The sequence below is a fragment of the Symphalangus syndactylus genome, chromosome 18 (assembly GCF_028878055.3).
Source record: "Symphalangus syndactylus isolate Jambi chromosome 18, NHGRI_mSymSyn1-v2.1_pri, whole genome shotgun sequence".
NCBI classification, from domain to species: domain Eukaryota; kingdom Metazoa; phylum Chordata; class Mammalia; order Primates; family Hylobatidae; genus Symphalangus; species Symphalangus syndactylus.
In genome coordinates this window covers 56,485,016-56,501,574 of record NC_072440.2, presented here as the reverse complement: position 1 = coordinate 56,501,574, position 16,559 = coordinate 56,485,016, and the positions used below count along the sequence as shown (strand labels likewise).

At 58.8% G+C, this 16,559-nt stretch overlaps 2 protein-coding genes and 1 non-coding gene across 7 annotated transcripts; 2 read left to right on the top strand and 1 right to left on the bottom strand.

The window, feature by feature from the left end:
* Window positions 1-279: 279 nt before the first annotated feature.
* Window positions 280-5,314, bottom strand: TRMT2A (tRNA methyltransferase 2 homolog A). Of its 2 annotated transcripts, none has more exons than XM_055253609.2 (12): window positions 4,874-5,314; window positions 4,025-4,599; window positions 3,651-3,759; window positions 3,243-3,424; window positions 2,942-3,056; window positions 2,738-2,853; window positions 2,551-2,662; window positions 1,661-1,783; window positions 1,407-1,482; window positions 1,081-1,197; window positions 874-970; window positions 280-757 (listed from the first exon to the last, which is right to left on the bottom strand). In XM_055253609.2, exons 1-12 carry the CDS (start codon window positions 4,895-4,897, stop codon window positions 529-531), a joined length of 1,875 nt encoding a protein of 624 aa, XP_055109584.2. In that variant the 5' UTR covers window positions 4,898-5,314; the 3' UTR covers window positions 280-528. The 2 variants fall into 2 exon arrangements, with proteins under 2 accessions (XP_055109584.2, XP_055109583.2); XM_055253608.2 differs by having other exon boundaries at window positions 1,407-1,536; window positions 4,874-5,266.
* Window positions 5,315-5,448: 134 nt separating this feature from the next.
* On the top strand, window positions 5,449-16,294 carry RANBP1 (RAN binding protein 1). Of its 4 annotated transcripts, none has more exons than XM_055253662.2 (6): window positions 5,449-5,636; window positions 7,000-7,136; window positions 10,264-10,421; window positions 14,247-14,375; window positions 15,241-15,306; window positions 15,892-16,294. In XM_055253662.2, exons 1-6 carry the CDS (start codon window positions 5,622-5,624, stop codon window positions 15,987-15,989), a joined length of 603 nt encoding a protein of 200 aa, XP_055109637.1. In that variant the 5' UTR covers window positions 5,449-5,621; the 3' UTR covers window positions 15,990-16,294. The 4 variants fall into 4 exon arrangements, with proteins under 4 accessions (XP_055109637.1, XP_055109635.1, XP_055109634.2 ...); XM_055253660.2 differs by having other exon boundaries at window positions 15,889-16,294; XM_055253659.2 differs by having other exon boundaries at window positions 15,241-16,294.
* LOC129468724 (small nucleolar RNA SNORA77) lies at window positions 15,340-15,464 on the top strand. Its single transcript, XR_008652802.2, has one exon. It is a non-coding gene; the product is annotated as a small nucleolar RNA SNORA77 (small nucleolar RNA).
* Window positions 16,295-16,559: the final 265 nt, after the last annotated feature.

Here is a 16,559-nt window from a genome sequence, read left to right as displayed (position 1 = left end):
GATGCCCTCTCTGCCGGGCTGAGGGCCAGGCTGCCCACAGAGGGGCCAACTGTGCCCAGTGTTCACCCCATTCCCCCCCCCAGCTGGTGCAGTTCCCAGACTTGTCTTTGCCTCTCCTCAAGTTTAAGTATCAAATCCAACATTCTTTTTTAAAGTAAGCTCTGCCCTGACTCCCCCAGCCATGCAGAGAGGCTTGCAGAGCTGCCTAGGCCTAGTCTGGCCCTTTCCCTGGCACCCTGGCCCTGTGTTCAGACCCTGGTTCTCATCACAGAAACACCCTTTGTTGAGCAGTTGTTTATTCTGGCCCTCACGGCCTTGGCTAGTCCACAAAGGCCCTGGGGATGGGGAACAGGCTGCAGGAGCCCACCTGCCTTCCTGGTCAGGGCCCCTGGCCCCTAGCAGCAGGCCAATTCTGGTCTGTGCCCTTTGGCTGCCTACCTCTGAATATCCTGGCCAGCAAGCCATGCCTTCCCCGCCCCTGGGGCCCTGGGAGCCCTTCAGCTCCTGTCCCCATGATGGGTCCTGGGCCTAGGATGAGGGGAAGGCCCCAGTTTCTTGGGTGTCATCTGGGGGTCCTGGTGTGGGTTGAGCTGGAGGGCTGTGGGGCCCCAAGACCCCTGTGCCATTGGGGTGCTCCACCCTCTCGAACAGGATGAGCATCTCACAGTGAGGGGTCTGCGGGAACAGGTCCACTGGCACAGCCTTGACCGGCCGGAAGGGAATGCCCTTCACCCGGTTAGATGGGGCTCTGCAGAGGCTGTGGGGGGAAAAGGAGGGCGCCAAGGTCAGCCGATAGGCTAATCAGGGGCTCCTGTGGGAGCTGGGGGCTTGGTGCCAGGCCTAGCCCCCACCCAGGCCCCTGCAGACACTCACTCCACAAAGTTGCCCATGGCTGCCCGGGGGTTGCATGAGACGTACAGCAGCCGCCTGAGGTTCTCAGCTCTGCGGATGGCCAGGATCACCTTGGAATCTGAGGAGGCAAACACCAGCTGGGTCCCCACAGCCAGAGAGTGCACAACATGGTGAGCCACCCCATGTGTCCTCGTTCCCGTGCCACCTCCTTAAGCAAAAGCCACTCACGCAAGCCAGCACGGGGTGGGTCCAGGATGGCCACGAGGTGTTGGGAGGCCAGTCTGCTCACCAGGGTGGGCACCAGGTCCTCGGCCCTCCCACAGTGGAACTCCACATTACTCAACTCTGAAGAGATGGCACCGTGGCCTGTCAGAGGGCCACATGCCCTCCCAGCAGGGCCAGCCCTGGGGAACCCCTAGCCAAAGAGCTTGCTCACTTGCTGTACCTGTCGGGCAGCCCCCAAGCCCTGGCCATGGCTGAGGCTTGCAGCAGGGGTGGCGGCTGCCCCCATCCCCGCCCCCATCCCCACCCCCACCCACGGCCTTGCCACTCACCATTGTCCTGGGCATTCACCCGGGCGTCCTCCACGGCCTCTGGGCATAACTCGACCCCAATGACCCTCTTTACCTTCTGAAACAGGAAAGCATGGTGTCGCCCCACCCAGGGAGGGGAGTGCATGGGGCCCTGTGGGCAGCAAAGAGGAGCTGGGCCTTGGGCATGATGGAGTCAGCTGCGGTACCTTCGAGCTGGGGTCAATGGGGGTCTTGGGGTGGGGAGAGGGTGCCCTCAGCAGGGCAGGAGGGCTCACCCGGGCCAGGGCCAGGCCAATGGTGCCAGTGCCACAGCACACGTCCAGCACCGTGCTCCCTGCATCCAGCTGGGCCCAGTCCTGGATGACTGTGTAGAGCACCTCGGCTGCAGGTGTGTTCACCTGGGGGCAGGCGGTGCCCAGGATGTCAGTGGCTCCTCTCGGGGTGCCACTGGCGCCCCCTGAGGCCCACATTCCTGGTCCCTCCATCCTGCTGGGACCTCCGGCGCCCACTCCCCACTATGGTGCCCAACGTCTTCCCTGACCCCACCTTGGACCAGCCTTGCTGATGCCCTCACCCAGCCCCTGGCTTTAAAAGCCAAGCCCGTGCTAAGCACAGCCTCCTCCTTGCCCCACTTGGTTGAGGGGTCACGAGGTCCCACAGGCCAATAGACTGCACCTTCCCTGCCCCAGCAAGGGGGCTTTGCCTCCCACAACTCACACCAGGGCCCCTGGAATCACCCAACTGCAACTCCCACCCCCACACCTGGCCCTCCAGGAGGTCCTGCCAGGCCTGTCTCCAAAAACAGGGCTCCTCCAGGTCCCCACAGCCTTCCTGCAGCAGTGAGCAGAGAGTGAAACAGTATTTCCCAGCCCAGAGGCCACCATGGCCTACCTCCTGCCGAGCCCAGAGCAGCGCCCTGTGGTAATGCACTGAGGGCCACTCCTCATCCTCCCTGTGACAAGGACCACTGCCGTGTGTACCTCTAGGTTGTCCCGAGTCAAATCAGTGATGACCAACCTCTTTCCTACTTCACCCTCCCCTGTGGCTCCCCTGCCTGGATGCTCCCCCAAACCTCACCGCCTGAGCCCACTATTCCCATCACGTCCTGATGGTGTGTCAGGCCTCCCTCAACATGTCCCCATGCCCACCAGGGACTCAGGACTACCTGGAAGAAGGCGTGCGGAGAGATCCGGAATGTCAGCCCTAGCAGGTCCTCATGGATGCACCGGTCCCCAGCCACATGCTCCAGGGGCAGGCCCTCCTGGCTAGGAGTCTTTCTGTGGGCGGAGGTGCAGGTCCTTCAGTGTCACAGTCCCTGCAGGGACCTGCCCCGCCCCACTCGGGCTCCTTACCGCTGTCCCTCCTCCACGAAGTAGAGGCAGGTCACTCCACTGGCCCTGCCTGGCCCTGCTGTGAAGTGCTGCGCTAGGGAGGCCTTCAGCTCTGCCAGTTCTTCAGGGCTCAGCTTCTGGAGTAAGTGGTGCAAAGTTCCCATCAGGCTGTGCTGAGTCCCACCCAGGCTAGGCACCCTCCCCCGGCAGGGCCCCCATTGAGACCTGGGGGTGGAAGTAGGCAATGGCCATGGCCTGGCGGCGGCGGCTGGTGCGCACAGTCAGCTGCTTCCAGTGGCCTGTGTATGTCTCTGGGTCGTATGCCGAGTATGGAGTGGACCTGTGGGAATCACGAGCTGGCCTGAGTGCCCACAACTGGGCAAGCAGTCCCCCTGCTCTCTCCTCTGGCCACACCTTCCTTCATCTGGCTGAAGTGGCAGGCACTCCAGAATTCCCGGGGCAGGATCACCACCCTCTGCTCCCACACCACATAGGACTTCCCAGGAGCCCCGTCACAGGTCCTCACCGGATGAACTCCTGGAAGGCCTTCACCACCTGCTTGGTGGCTTCGGGGATGTGCACGGTGTCAAACGGGGCTGCCACAGCACATGTCCCGCCCTTGTACTTGCCGAGCCGACAGCCCACGGTGTTATCCTCCCCATCCACCCCGACGCCAACCAGAAACTCACACTTATTACGATACTCAGTCTGCAGGGAGAGACAGCTGCACCTTACCCTGGCTGCCCAGCGCTTGTGCCTGGAAACCCTGATTTCCCCACAGGGGCTGGCAGTCAAACAAGAGGAACAGCTGACAACTATGTGATAAGTTACCAGAATAAGACACAAAGCAGGGAGATCAACAGGAAGGGTGAGCAAAAGCAAAGTTTTTCAAAACCCAGGATAGGGGTTTGTGGCCACCGAAGTCTAGCCTGACCTGCTGGGGTGATGGCCTGACCCCCTCCAGCGGGCAGCAGGCCTTGTTGTGCTTGTGCCTCTGCTCGAGCAGCCAGGGCAGCAAGGCACGGTTGGTGCTCCCGATTTCCCTGTAAGAGGAGCAGATCTGTGGTTGGACTCCACCTACTGCCCCCCACCCATGCCAGGCCACTCCCCACTCCCCAAATGTCCAGGCTCCTGACCCCTCCTTTGGGATGTCATTGTGCCCACTGTGACATGGGTGTCTCGCTGGCAAGCTCCCAAAGGGGCCGCCAGATCCTGTGCTGGGCCTCCCAACTGGTGCATGGGCAGGCTGAGGAAGCACAGGGCCGGGCAGAGCCCTGGCGAGGAGGGGTGTCTTGTGCCCACACTCACTTGGCAAGTTTCTGCAGCACCTGCTCGCACTCCAGCTGCTTCCGCTCAAGCTGCTCAGCATAGGGCACTGTCCATAGAGGGGTCACCACGTCGGCCACTCGTGTTACTGGTGGCTCACTCTCACCCTCCTGTCGCCTCCTCCTGGCCATGGGGTCGGCCTTGGGCCGGGCCAGGCGCACACTGAGTGGGCGGCCTTTCCAGAGGGCACCATGCAAAACGCGCAGGGCCTTGTCCCTCTCTGCAGCGCTGCGGAATGTCACAAAGGCGCAGGGTGGTTGCCCAAAGAGTTTGGTTTTGTGGGGCTGCAGACCAAAGCGGCCCAGGAAGCGCCGGACGTCGCTGAAGCTGGCGTGGCGAGGCACGTTCTGCAGCTCCAGTTTGAAGATCTCAGAGGTAAACAAGTCATCCCTGATGTAGCTGTAGAGCCCGGGCTGAGGCCCCGGCCCTGTAGCCGCCCCAGCGCCCTCTTTCTCCACCTCCTCCAGGGCTGCCGGGGCTGCAGGGGGCACCGAGACTGTAGGGCAGCTCAGGGCGCTGCTGCTCTCCTGGCCACAGCTCTCCATGGGCTTCGGGCCCTGTGTGGGGACAGATGGGGTGCTAGGGTGAGGACTAGGCCCTGGGGCCTGGCCCCCCAGGCTTCCCTATGGCACACCCAGACCTCCGTCGGTGCACTCTGCACTCAGCCCTGCCCCTCCCCTCCCCCATTCTACCCTCCCGACCCCATTCCCGTCTCCTTTCCTCCCCCATCGCACCTGCCTCGTCCCCACCTATTCTCTGGCAGGTTTCCTGCCCCACCCCGCCTCCTCCCACCCCATCCCCGCCTCTACCCAGCGTCTCCCCGCACTCTACCTCGTTGTCGAGGTTCTCACTCATCGCCTAGGCGGTTCTCCGCCTAGACCAGGGGTGCCATCGGGGCTGCCCGGCCACCTCGTCCTGGGCCCGTCACAAGGGAAGTTCTCAGAGGGGAGGTGCTCAGAGAGCCGGTGCAACGCCGCGAGGTCGCCGCCACTCCCGGCTTCGACCCAGGCGGGGCGGGACTCGAACCTGCGTTACTCAGGTCCGGGTCTCAGGCTTGGGGCTGTACCGCCCGCCCGCCAGGGGCCCACGCCGGCCGCTCGCTTCGCCAGCCACTTTTAGTCCGCCAGCGCGTGCGGCGGAGGCCGAGCGTCTCTATGATCCTGGCTTCTGGCAACGTCATCGCCACGCGCCGGATCCAACCCCCAACCACTTTAGCCAGCTCTAGCGGCGCGCGTGGCCGGGACGGAAGTGCGCGCGGGGATCGCCGGGAGTGCGCGCTCCCCTGGCTGACGGGCGGGCCGGGCATGCGCCGCGGGCGTTTTGGCGGGAAGCGCGGGGCGGGCCGGACAATGAGAGTGTCCGCCTCCTGAGCCAATAAAGCTGTACTGGTTTTGAATCGCGGCGCGTTTCCCGCCGCTGGGGTCAGGGGTCGAGGTTCGGGTCGTGGGGCGGAGGGAAGAGCGGGCGGGCGGGAGGCGCCGGCGCCAGACGCGGAGGGAAGGAGCTACGAGTAGCCGCCGAGAGGCCGCGAAGCCAGCGACGACCGACCCAGCCGAGCCGCCGCCGCCGCCGCGCCCCCATGGCGGCCGCCAAGGTGCGGCCGGGCCCAAGCGGGGACAGGGTGGGCGGGCGGGGCGGGTGGGACCGGGGCCGTTATCAGCGGCCACGTGGGCGGCCCGCGCCGCCGCCACCAACCCCCGCCGGCCTGCAGGCTCGGCCGTCTGCTGGGCCTCGGTGGCGTGGAGTCGGGGCGCGTGGGGTTTGGGGTCTCGAGGCCTGCGGAATTGGGGCGTTTGGGGGTGCAGGCTCTGCAGAGGCCTGGGGGCTGCAGGGCGCCCGCGTGACCTTGGGGTGGTTGGGGAGCGGCCGTCGACACGCGGGACGGCCCCAGCCTCCGGGAACTGGTACGGGCGGCGGGTTTCCTCCGGCTCGGCCCACTTGGGGCTCCCCACTAGTACGGTGCATTTATTCTTTCTGTCGCCCACGCAGCACTTCATTCATTCGGTTCTTACGTCTGGAACCGCCACTGGCCTCTGTGGCAGAAGCTCGTGTTCCAGCGTGGGGCACAGGTACTAGATGCGCCGACCCAGGCGGCGGCTTTGTTGGCTGCGGTGTCTGGTTGAGTGCGGGCCGCTGCAGAGCCGCAGTGTTGTGGGGAACAGTGAAGAGCAGCGAAAAGCTTATGTTTTCTTTTCCAGTTTGAGTCTAGTGGTGAAGTCTTGGGTCTCTTACGGACTTCTGGGTGACCAAGGCACGTGTTCTGGAAGACTCGAACCTAAAATTTGATTATTGGTGCTCTCTTATCCTCTAAATTGGGCCAGGATTTCATGACTTTCACCGGTACAATTTATCTAGTTAGTAACTTAATTTTCTGAACTGTGAAAAAATTGCTGGCAGAGCTGTGAATCCATTGTAAATACTAGCAGTCCTGTAGCGACTTTTTTCGTTCTAGTAAGGAAGAGCACAACTATTTCCTAATTAGTAAAAACTGAAATAGTTACATTTTGCTTTAAAGTAACATTTTAAAATCTATTTCGACCCATCATTGTGTCCTTTGATCTTCACACAGCAGGTATCATCTGCATTTTATGGATGAGGAAGAAACTGATGCTCAAAGAGATGAGGCAGTTTCTCCCAGGCCACTCTGTGCAAGTGTTGGCGGCTTGTAGGGTCCCCCATCAGTCTGTGCACGGATCTGATTGATGTCTGTGAATCTAGGGGAGGGGCCCCAAACTCTGGTGTCTCACTCTATGCGCACTGAGTGTATGGAGCTGGGCGTAAATGCAGCGCTTTCCTAGTGTGGAAGAGTGGGCCTAATTTCTTGCTTTGGGGTGGGGCCCATCCTTGTGTCTGAAGTCCCTTCATTGCCGAGGGGCTGACCACTGCAGGCACTGGTTGGGCTCTGGTTGTGAGCCAGATCCATAGGCCAGCAGTGTGACCTCTTTGTATCTCCACAGGATACTCATGAGGACCATGATACTTCCACTGAGAATACAGACGAGTCCAACCATGACCCTCAGTTTGAGCCAATAGTTTCTCTTCCTGAGCAAGAAATTAAAACGCTGGAAGAAGATGAAGAGGAACTTTTTAAAATGTAAGTAGGCTGATGTCCCAGAAATAGGACTCTTTAAGGTTGAGGTTACAACTTTTATGGATGTCCAGGTCTTGGCCTGACTTCTAATCAGACTGAGGCTGCTTAAAGAAAGGGCCTGAAGTTGGTGACTAATCCCATGTGGAAATTTAACCCGTTCCTTTCATGAATCCTCACCAGGAGCCCTTGCTGCCCTGCAGCCAGTTGCATGAAGGGCATCCCATCATTGCTGCTCTGTCCACTGGCATGGCGGCCCCACTGCCCTTTTTTGCCACTGGCTTCTTAGGATCCAGGGAGTCCCTTGGTTGAGCAGGGGGTTTTAAGTTTTTGCAGCAGAGACTTCTTTGGCATTGTGAAGCTTATAAATCCCCCACCCGGTGTTTGTTGTTGTTGTTGATGTTGTTGTTGTTTTGAGCCCAGGCTGGAGTGCAGTGGCGCCATCTCGGCTCATTGCAAGCTCTGCCTCCCAGGTTCACGCCATTCTCCTGCCTCAGCTTCTGGAGTAGCTGGGACTACAGGCACCCGCCACCACGCCTGGCTAATTTTTTGTATTTTTAGTAGATGGTGTTTCACTGTATTAGCCAGGATGGTCTCGATCTCCTGACCTCATGATCTGCCCGCCCCAGCCTCCCAAAGTGCTGGGATTACAGGCGTGAGCTACCGCGCCTGGCCCACCCTTAATACATAACATAATGCTTGTGATAACACATGAAAATAGGTGATGGTTTAGTTATTAAAACCACTTAAAAAAATCCTGTATGTGTGCTTCTTGACGCTTTCAGTTAAGAGCTAGCTGTGGTGGTGGGTGCCAGCCTTGTGTCTTGTGACAGCGTCACAGCACCACAGAGACTGTGGCCTGTCGCCTACACTCAGGATTGCAACAAACATCATGTTTAGTTACACACCTCAGTGAAAATGAGGTTGTAGTTTTTCCCTGTTCAAGTTCATGGAACCCCCCCACCCTTGAAGTTGCTTTAAGAGTCCAGGTTAAGGTTTGGTTGCTCTGGGGTGGGAGAGGGAAGCAGAGAGTCATTCCTACTGTGAGTTTCCTCTCCAAGGAAGGGGGCCAGGAGGGATACCTGGGAAAGGAGAGCTGTGTGTCACCCTTTGGTCACAGAGGGTGATGGACATCTCCCTGAAGCCACTGGGTGGCCACGGCTCCACTCTGCTGATGCGTTGCCGCAGCCCCCGTTTGGGAGTAGCTCCTTGCTGTGGTGAAGTGCTTGCCTCTGTTCCCTCACTGCCTACGTCGGGTGGGAGGTGCTTCTGGTGGCCTGGGCCCAGGCCCTCCCTGAGGGAGGTGAGGCCAGCAGGGTGGGCCTGGGTCTTCCCAGTAAAGCTCCAGGGGCATCCTGTTGGGAAACCTTATGAGACAGTCTCTTGCCAGAATCATGTTGGGTCAGAGAGCAGAGTCGTCTGAGAGGCAGGCAGAGCTGGACACAGGGAGGGCGCCAGCCTGAGCCCTGAGTGCATTGCTGGATTCTGGGTGCCCTGGTCCCCAGTGGGAGGGGCTGCTCCTGGGCAGGAGGGCTGGGTGTTGGCCAGGGCCTGTTGCCTGATTAGAGGCCTGGGCCTCTTCTCTGGGTCATCTGACCTCAGATGACCCCCTCGTCTCGGCCTCCCAGAATGCTGGGATTACAGGTGTGAGCTACCGCGCCCGGTCGTCTAATTCTCTTGGTTGTGGAAGTGGAATTCAAGATGATCTGGAGTTTGTTGGGTTGCTGTGCTTTCTGGTGGTGTCGTGACGGAGGTCTTTGGCCTGCACCTGATCCATGTTGTCCCTGCAGATCTCTGGGGCTGGGGTGCTCTTGCACAGTGACCATGGGACGGAGTCTTGCTCTGTTGCCCAGGCTGGAGTGCGGTGGCGCAATCTTGGCTCACTGCAACCTCTGCCTCCCAGGTTCAAGCGATTCTCCGGCCTCAGCCTCCTGAATAGCTGGGGCTATAGGCGCGTGCCACCACGCCTGGCTGATTTTTTGTATTTTTAGTAGAGATGGAGTTTCACCGAGTTAGTCAGGATGGTCTGGATCTCCCGACCTCATGATCCACCTGCCTTGGCCTCCCAAAGTGCTGGAATTACAGGCGTGAGCCACTGCGCCTGGCCTCTTTTATTTTTGTTTGAGACGGAGTTTCGCTCTTGTTGCCCAGGCTGGTGTGCAATGGTGCGATCTCAGCTCACCGCAACCTGTGCCTCCCGGCTTCAAGGGATTCTCCTGCCTCAGCCTCCCGAGTAGCTGGGATTACAGGCATGTGCCACCACACCCGGCTAATTTTGTATTTTTAGTAGAGATAGGGTTTCTCCACATTGGTCAGGCTGGTCTCGAACCCCCGACGCCAGGTGATCCACCCACCTTGGCCTCCCAAAGTGTGGGATTACAGGCGTGAGCCACTGTGCCCGGCTTTTTTTTTTTTTTTAAATAGGGTCTCACTCTCACCCAGGCTGGAGTGTAGCAGTGAGATCATGGCTCACTGCAGCCTTGAACTCCTGGGCTCAAGGGATCCTCCTCCCTCTGCCTCTTGAGTAGCTGAGACTACAGGTGTTAGCCATCATGTCCAGCTAATTTTTTTTATCTTTTTTAGAGATAGTGTCTTGCTGTGTTGCCCAGGCTGGTCCCCACTGGGGGAAATATTGTGACTGTAGGCGCAGTGGGGCGATCTCCACTCACTGCAACCTCTGCCTGCTAGGCTCAAGTGATTTCCGTGCCTCAGCCTCCTGAGTAGCTGGGATTACAGGTACCCTCCACCACGCCCAGCTGATTTTTGTATTTTTAGTAGAGACGGGGTTTCACCATGTTGGCCAGGCTAGTTTTGAACTCCTGACCTCAGATGACCTGCCTGCCTCGGCCTCCCAGAATGCTGGGATTACAAGTGAGCCACCGCACCCAGTCGTCTAATTCTCTTGGTTGTGGAGCTGGAATTCAAGGTGACCTGGAGTTCGTTGGGCCTGGAGTTTGTTGGGCTGCTGCGCTTTCTGGTGGTGTCGTGACGGGAAGTTCCTGGAGCCTGAAGAAGGGCTGGGGCGTTCGTGGAGGCATGGGTTCCTGCAGTGCAGAGTTGTCCTGTGTCCTCCCATGCAGGTCCTGCATGTGGGCTGCAGGTCTGCACTCTTACCTCACGGCTTTTCTTGCAGGCGGGCAAAACTGTTCCGATTTGCCTCCGAGAACGATCTCCCAGAATGGAAGGAGCGAGGCACTGGTGACGTCAAGCTCCTGAAGCACAAGGAGAAAGGGGCCATCCGCCTCCTCATGCGGAGGGACAAGACCCTGAAGATCTGTGCCAATCACTACAGTAGGTGGCAACGCCCGCCCCAACACCTCAGCCTGGGACCTTTGGGAAGATTCTTTCAGGGCTGACTGGGAGCTGGGGAGCGTGTTATTACATGGAGTGCAAGTTTGTGGTGTGTTTGTTGAATTTAAAACCAGAAATACGTTTTTCAGACGTGCCTCTGAACTCAGAGCAGGCCCGAAGCGAAGCTTAGAGCACACGGGGGTGTGGAGTCAGCCAGACGGGCCCTGATGGGAGGACGCAGCGCCCAGGCTGGGCTCGGGACGAGGAGTGAGTGCTGCAGGGCGAGGGGGCGCTGTGTGTGTGTGTGTGTGTGTGTGTGTGTGGTGTCTGGGGGGTGGGGGGTGGGGGTTGGTGTTTGGGGGGGTCAATGGGTATGTGTGTGGTATCTGGGGGGCTGTGGTATCTACTGGCGGTAGTGTATGGGGGTATGTGGTTGAGTGTGTGTGGTGTCTGGGGCGGGGGCGGGTGTGATGTCGGAGGTGTGGTTGGGTGTGGTGTTTGGGGGTGTGTAGTTGGGGGTCTGGTGTCTGGGGTGTGTGGTTGGGTATGGTATATGGGGGTGTGATTGGGTGTGGTGTTGCGGTGTGTGGTTGGGTTTGTGGTGTCTTGGGAGTGTGTGTGGTGTCGGGGTGTGTGGTTGGGTGTTTGGTGTTTGGGGTGTGTATGGTGTAGGGGGGTGTGTTTGAAGGTGTGGTCTGGGGGGCTGTGTGGTATCTGAAGGTGTGTCGGGGCATGTGTGGTGTCTTGAGAGTGTGTGGTGTCTGGAGGGGTGTACAGTGTGTGGTGTCTGGAGGGGTGTGTCTGGTATCTAGGGGTGTATGTAGAGGGCATCTGGGGGTGGTGTTTGGTGTCTGGGGGGGGTTTGTGGTGTCTGGGGCAGGGGGTGTGGTGTCTGGGGGAGTGTGGTTGGGTGTGGTGTTTGGGGGTGTGGTTGGGTGTGGTGTCTGGGGGTGTGTGGTGTCTTGGGTGTGTGTGGTGTCTGGGGGTGTGTGGTTTGGTGTTTGGGGTGTGTATGTGGTGTTTGGGGGTGTGTGTAGTTTCTGAAGGTGTGTGGTCTGGGGGACTATGGTGTCTGAAGGTGTGGTGTCTGGGGCAGGGGGTGTGTGGTTGGGTGTGGTGTTTGGGGGTGTGTAGTTGGGGGTCTGGGGTGTGTAGTTGGGGGTCTGGGGTGTGGTGGGGTATGTGGTTGGGTGTGGTGTCTGGGGGGGTGGTTGGGGGTCTGGTGTCTGGGATGTTTGGTGGGGTGTGTGGTTGGGTGTAGTGTCTTGGTGTGTGTGGTGTCTGGGTGTTTGGGGTGTGTATGTGGTGTCTGGGGGATGTGTGTAGTGTCTGAAAGTATGGTGTTGGGGCTGTGGTGTCTGAAGGTGTGTGGTGTCTGGGGGGTTGTACAGTGTGTGGTGTCTGGGGGGGGTGTGTGTTATCTAGGAGTGTGTGTGAGGGGCGGTGTTTGGTGTCGGGGGGTTTGTGGTATCTGGGGCAGGGGGTGTGTGGTGTCTGGGGGGGTGTGGTTGGGTGTGGTGTTTTGGGGGGTGTAGTTGGGAGTCGGGGGTGTGGTGGGGGTGTGGTTGGGTATGGTGTCTGGGGATGTGTGGTTGGGTGTGTGTGTGTGGTGTCGGGTGTGTGGTTGGGTATTTGGTGTTTAGGGTGTGTATCTGGTGTCTGGGGGTGTGTGTAGTGTCTGAAGATTTGTGGTCTGGGCGGGGGCTGTGTGGTGTCTGAAGGTGTGGTGTTGGGGCATGTATGGTGTCTTGGGGGTGTGTGTGTGGTGTCTGGGGAGGTGTACGGTGTGTGGTGTCTGGGTGGGGGGGGTGTGTGTGGTATCCAGGGGTGTGTGTAGGGGGCATCTGGTGTTTGGTGTCTAGGGGGGTTTGTGGTGTCTGGGGGAGTGTGGTTGGGTGTGTGTGGTGTCCGGGGGTGTTGGGGTGTGTGGTGTCTTGGGGGGGTTTGGTGTCTGAGGGGGTGTGGTATCGGGGGGGTGTGGTATTTGAAGGTGTGTGTGTGTGTGTGAGAGAGAGATTGGGGGTGTCCGGGCAGTGTGAGAGCAGATGTGTGAGGTGCCCAGGCGCCAACCTCCCCAGTTATGGTGTGTTCTACCCTTACCAGGATCCTCCTGGGGAGGAAACGGGAGGGGAACAGGGCTGAGAAGGTGGCCAGGTCCTGGGCGCCTGTGAAGCTATATAAGTAGAAGCCTTTGGGCAGGTTCAGCCAAGAGCTCTAGCCACCCTGTGAGGGGTCCAGCCTAGCCTGCAAAGAAGTGGCAGTAGGTTGTCCCGAGTATGGCTGGCTGCCAGCTGTCTTTAGATTGAACTTGTGCTGCCTGGCTTGTTGGCATGTTTGGAAGTACCGTTGTCCTGGGACGTCCCTTGGTAAGCTTCCTAGTGTCGTTTGCTGAGTGTCAGGCGTGTCTGGTGGGGCAGGGCCCCTCATCCCAGGTGCAGGATGACTGCTGGCAGGAGCCTGAGTGGCTCAGCCCTTGAGGGCGATGCAGAGGAGTGGACGGTGGTCTGCCTATGCCGTGAGCGCCTTGTTGCACGGCCTGGCCTGCCAGACTTCCTTGGGAACTGGCTCCTGGGTTCTCCTCCCTCCCTGCCCAGCATGTCTAGTCCTGGGAGAGCTTGCACTCTGGCTGGTCCTCCTCCTCCTCGAGCCCAGTTTGAATCATTTCCTTGGGGGTCTTCCCTGATGCCCTGTGCTGCTCCCAGAGCCTGGGTCAGGTTGTGGGTTGTTGTGTGTGCATCATAAGTTGGTCCTGGGCCCCTGGGCATCTGGGCAGAGCCATCTGCATAGCCAGCAGTGTCTTGTGCCCATCATGGGCCCTTGGTAGACAGGGAAAGTAGCAGTGGGTAGAGGCTGGCCTCTGGGTAGGGTGTCGGAGAGGCTGTGGGCTGGTTCAGGGGCGGGGTGTGAAGGGGGCATGCAGGGGGCCTGGCATCCGCTGTGGCGGGCTGCAGTAGACGAGACCCCCCTCAGCTCCCAGTTCAGATGGTGACATGTAGGGGTATCCTGGGGGTGCATATGGCCTGGACTGGGCATGGGCACCGGGGATGGTCTGGGTTCTCAGGGAGCTGTTCTGAAGAGTGGTCGCCTGCAGGGCCATCTCCCCTTGGGACTGCCTGTGCCTGGGGAGTTGGGATGGAGGCGTCCATTGCAGGCCGTGGCTCTGTCTCCTGTGCCCTCCAGGCTTCAGTCATGGGGGGGGATGCAGGTGGGCACTCCTGCATCAGTCATGGGGATGCATGGCTGCGGCCCCCAGTGGGCTCCCTTCTGGCAACTGCCCCACTTTCTAGCCTTCTGCTGCCCCCCCACTTTCAGATAGGCTGGCTCTATGTGTTGGGTTCCTTCAGGAAAGACTGGGCCCCCTGGGCCTTGTGCCCTGATGTCTGACCCTGGGCTTCTGACTTCACGGCCGGGGTCAGAATCAAGGGGATCAGGGTTGGGCTTGAGTGCAGCCCTGGGATGCAGGTGGGGCCTGCTTTGCTAGCTCTGCTTCTCTGCATTTCTGGAGGTGGGGGTCTGTGTGCCAAGTGGTCTTGAACACAGCTCAGGAGCTCCTCATGGAGACGGCCTTATGGTCAGGGAGCAGGCTGCCCATTCCTGGTTAGGATGGTCCTGGTTTTAAGTGAATATGGGGCATTTTCAAAGAGGTTTGAATAAAACTCAGGCACTGTGGTACTTTGTCTAAGCCTGGTTCTGCAACCCCAGACTGTCCCTGTGTTGTCTGAAACAGACCTCTCAGGTTGGTGAGCAGGGTGCTCTGTGGCCGAGGGCTGGGTGGGCTGCCCTTTGCAGTCATCCCACCATCTTCACGAGCTTCTCTCTCCTCAGTCACGCCGATGATGGAGCTGAAGCCCAATGCAGGTAGCGACCGTGCCTGGGTCTGGAACACCCACGCTGACTTCGCCGACGAGTGCCCCAAGCCAGAGCTGCTGGCCATCCGCTTCCTGAATGCTGAGAGTGAGCCAAGGGGCCCTGGGGACCTGCCCGACTTGGGGCTCACCTGCTTGGCAGCGTGGCGGGTTATGTGCAACAAACGCTGTTGCCTTTTGGGGAGAGGAGGCAGTAACTGGGAAGTGTGTCGTGTGGGCTGCCCTGCCCTGCTGTTTGGGGGCCATGCCCAGACTGAAGCCATGAGCAGCGCCTTCCCCCTTAAACTCAAAGCTGTGCCAAGTAGCTGGTGAACAGCAGTGCCCGCTCAGCCGCCTTGTGGCTGGCACTTTGGTTTGCTCTTCAAGCTCCGGTTCCCATCAGGTGTTGCGGTGCCCGAGGCCCAACCCAGGGCTTCCTCCCAGTGCTGATCCTCATGCCAGGCTTCTGGTTCACTGGGGCCAGGGGCCCCTCATGGTTGCCTGGGTGCCAGCAGGGGCTGGGCAGAGAGATCCACAGGCCCAGGCTGATCTCTCCCCTGCTCAGAAGTCTTTCCAGTCCAGATCGTCCAAGCTGCGTCCAGTGGCTCCTGGAGTAGTCAGTGGGTACTGTGGCCTGGCACCTGGTAGCTGGCCGTTTGGTGCCGAGTGACCTTGTCCTTGGCTCTGGGAGTGGCTGCCCCAGCAGCCTTTCTAACACGGTTGGGAGCCAAGCCTGTGGCAAAGAGGCCCATGCCCCTTGGTTGCCCAAGGGTCCGTGCTCTACCGCTCTGCCCAAATGGGTGCAGTCAGATGAAGACAGAAGGCCAGGGCTGATGTCAGGTGGACCAGTCCTTTCTTAGGTCAGAAATTACCATGAAATGGGTCTTCTCTGAATCCCGACTCTTCAGACCCGGCAGGGCATGTCCCTTCCACTGCTCACAGTTCTTAGGAAGTCTTCGCTCTCCCTTCCACAGACGCACAGAAATTCAAAACAAAGTTTGAAGAATGCAGGAAAGAGATTGAAGAGAGAGAAAAGAAAGGTGACGTGGTGCCATGGGTCGGGGGACTTCTTTGCAGACTCACTCTGCACCTGTCTGTACTTCCAGGCGGGTGCTTTTTCTGTCTGCCAGATAAACATTCCAGGGTGCTGTGGCCGCCTCACCTATCCAGGGCGATGCAGCTCTCTGGGGACACAGGTGCTTCCTGGGGAGCCCTGAGCACTTGTCAGTGTTGCTGGCCTCACATCCAATTGGGCAGGCATTGGAGTCCAGGCACTGCCTGGAGCTCACCAGAAGGTGCTTTATGATGGTCCTCGGTTTGTCTCAGAGGGCTTGGTCACCTCTGCCATGAGGCTGGACTGCAGCTGTGGTGGCAAGTGACCAGATGTCACTGAGCAGCCTGACCATGGTCTAGAGAGTGCTTGAATGCATCCACTTGGCTTCCTTTCGTCATTGAATTTCAAGAAGACAGACTCCAGGAGGCGGCTTGGCCAGGCAGGAGTCTGTCCTGAGGGCGGGCAAGCCGCTGTGGGTGGGTGACGGCACTTGGGACTGGCTTGGCGAGGGCCATGTGCTTGAATGCACCGTGCTTCTGTTTTCTCACTGTGCTGCTTGTGTTTTTAGCAGGATCAGGCAAAAACGATCATGCCGAAAAAGTGGTGGAAAAGCTAGAAGCTCTCTCGGTGAAGGAGGAGACCAAGGAGGATGCTGAGGAGAAGCAATAAATCGTCTTATTTTATTTTCTTTTCCTATCTTTCCTTTCCTTTTTTTAAAAAATTTTTACCCTGCCCCTCTTTTTCGGTTTGTTTTTATTCTTTCATTTTTACAAGGGACGTTATATAAAGAACTGAATTCAACATTCAGGTTGTTTTTTTTTTTTGTTTCTAAGTTTTTTGCCCTATTGAAGATGACTTCAGAAAATCCATTCCCCAGTCATGAAAATGTACTGTGCTAACTTTCTTTTCCATAGTGGAAACACTTATTTATAGTCATCAAAAATAGTGAATAAAAAACACATTTGGAACCTGGACCAGATGGCAGGACTGTGTGTGTACGGGCCCCTGCGCTGTGTGCCGCTTGCCTAAGCCCCTCAGGTGTATGTCCAGGCCTGTCCGCAGCCCAGCCTGGGTTCCTGGGAGATTCGCCCTGGTGTCTGAGGTCGTGCAAGTATCTTGCTGTGGGCCTTGAAGCTGAGGTGTCTTGAGCTGGTGCTGGTGAGGGAGCCTGGCCAGGGGTGTCTGGTGCCAGGTGTGGTACTGATGCACGGCTGTGGGCTGGGCAGCGTGGGCTCTGCC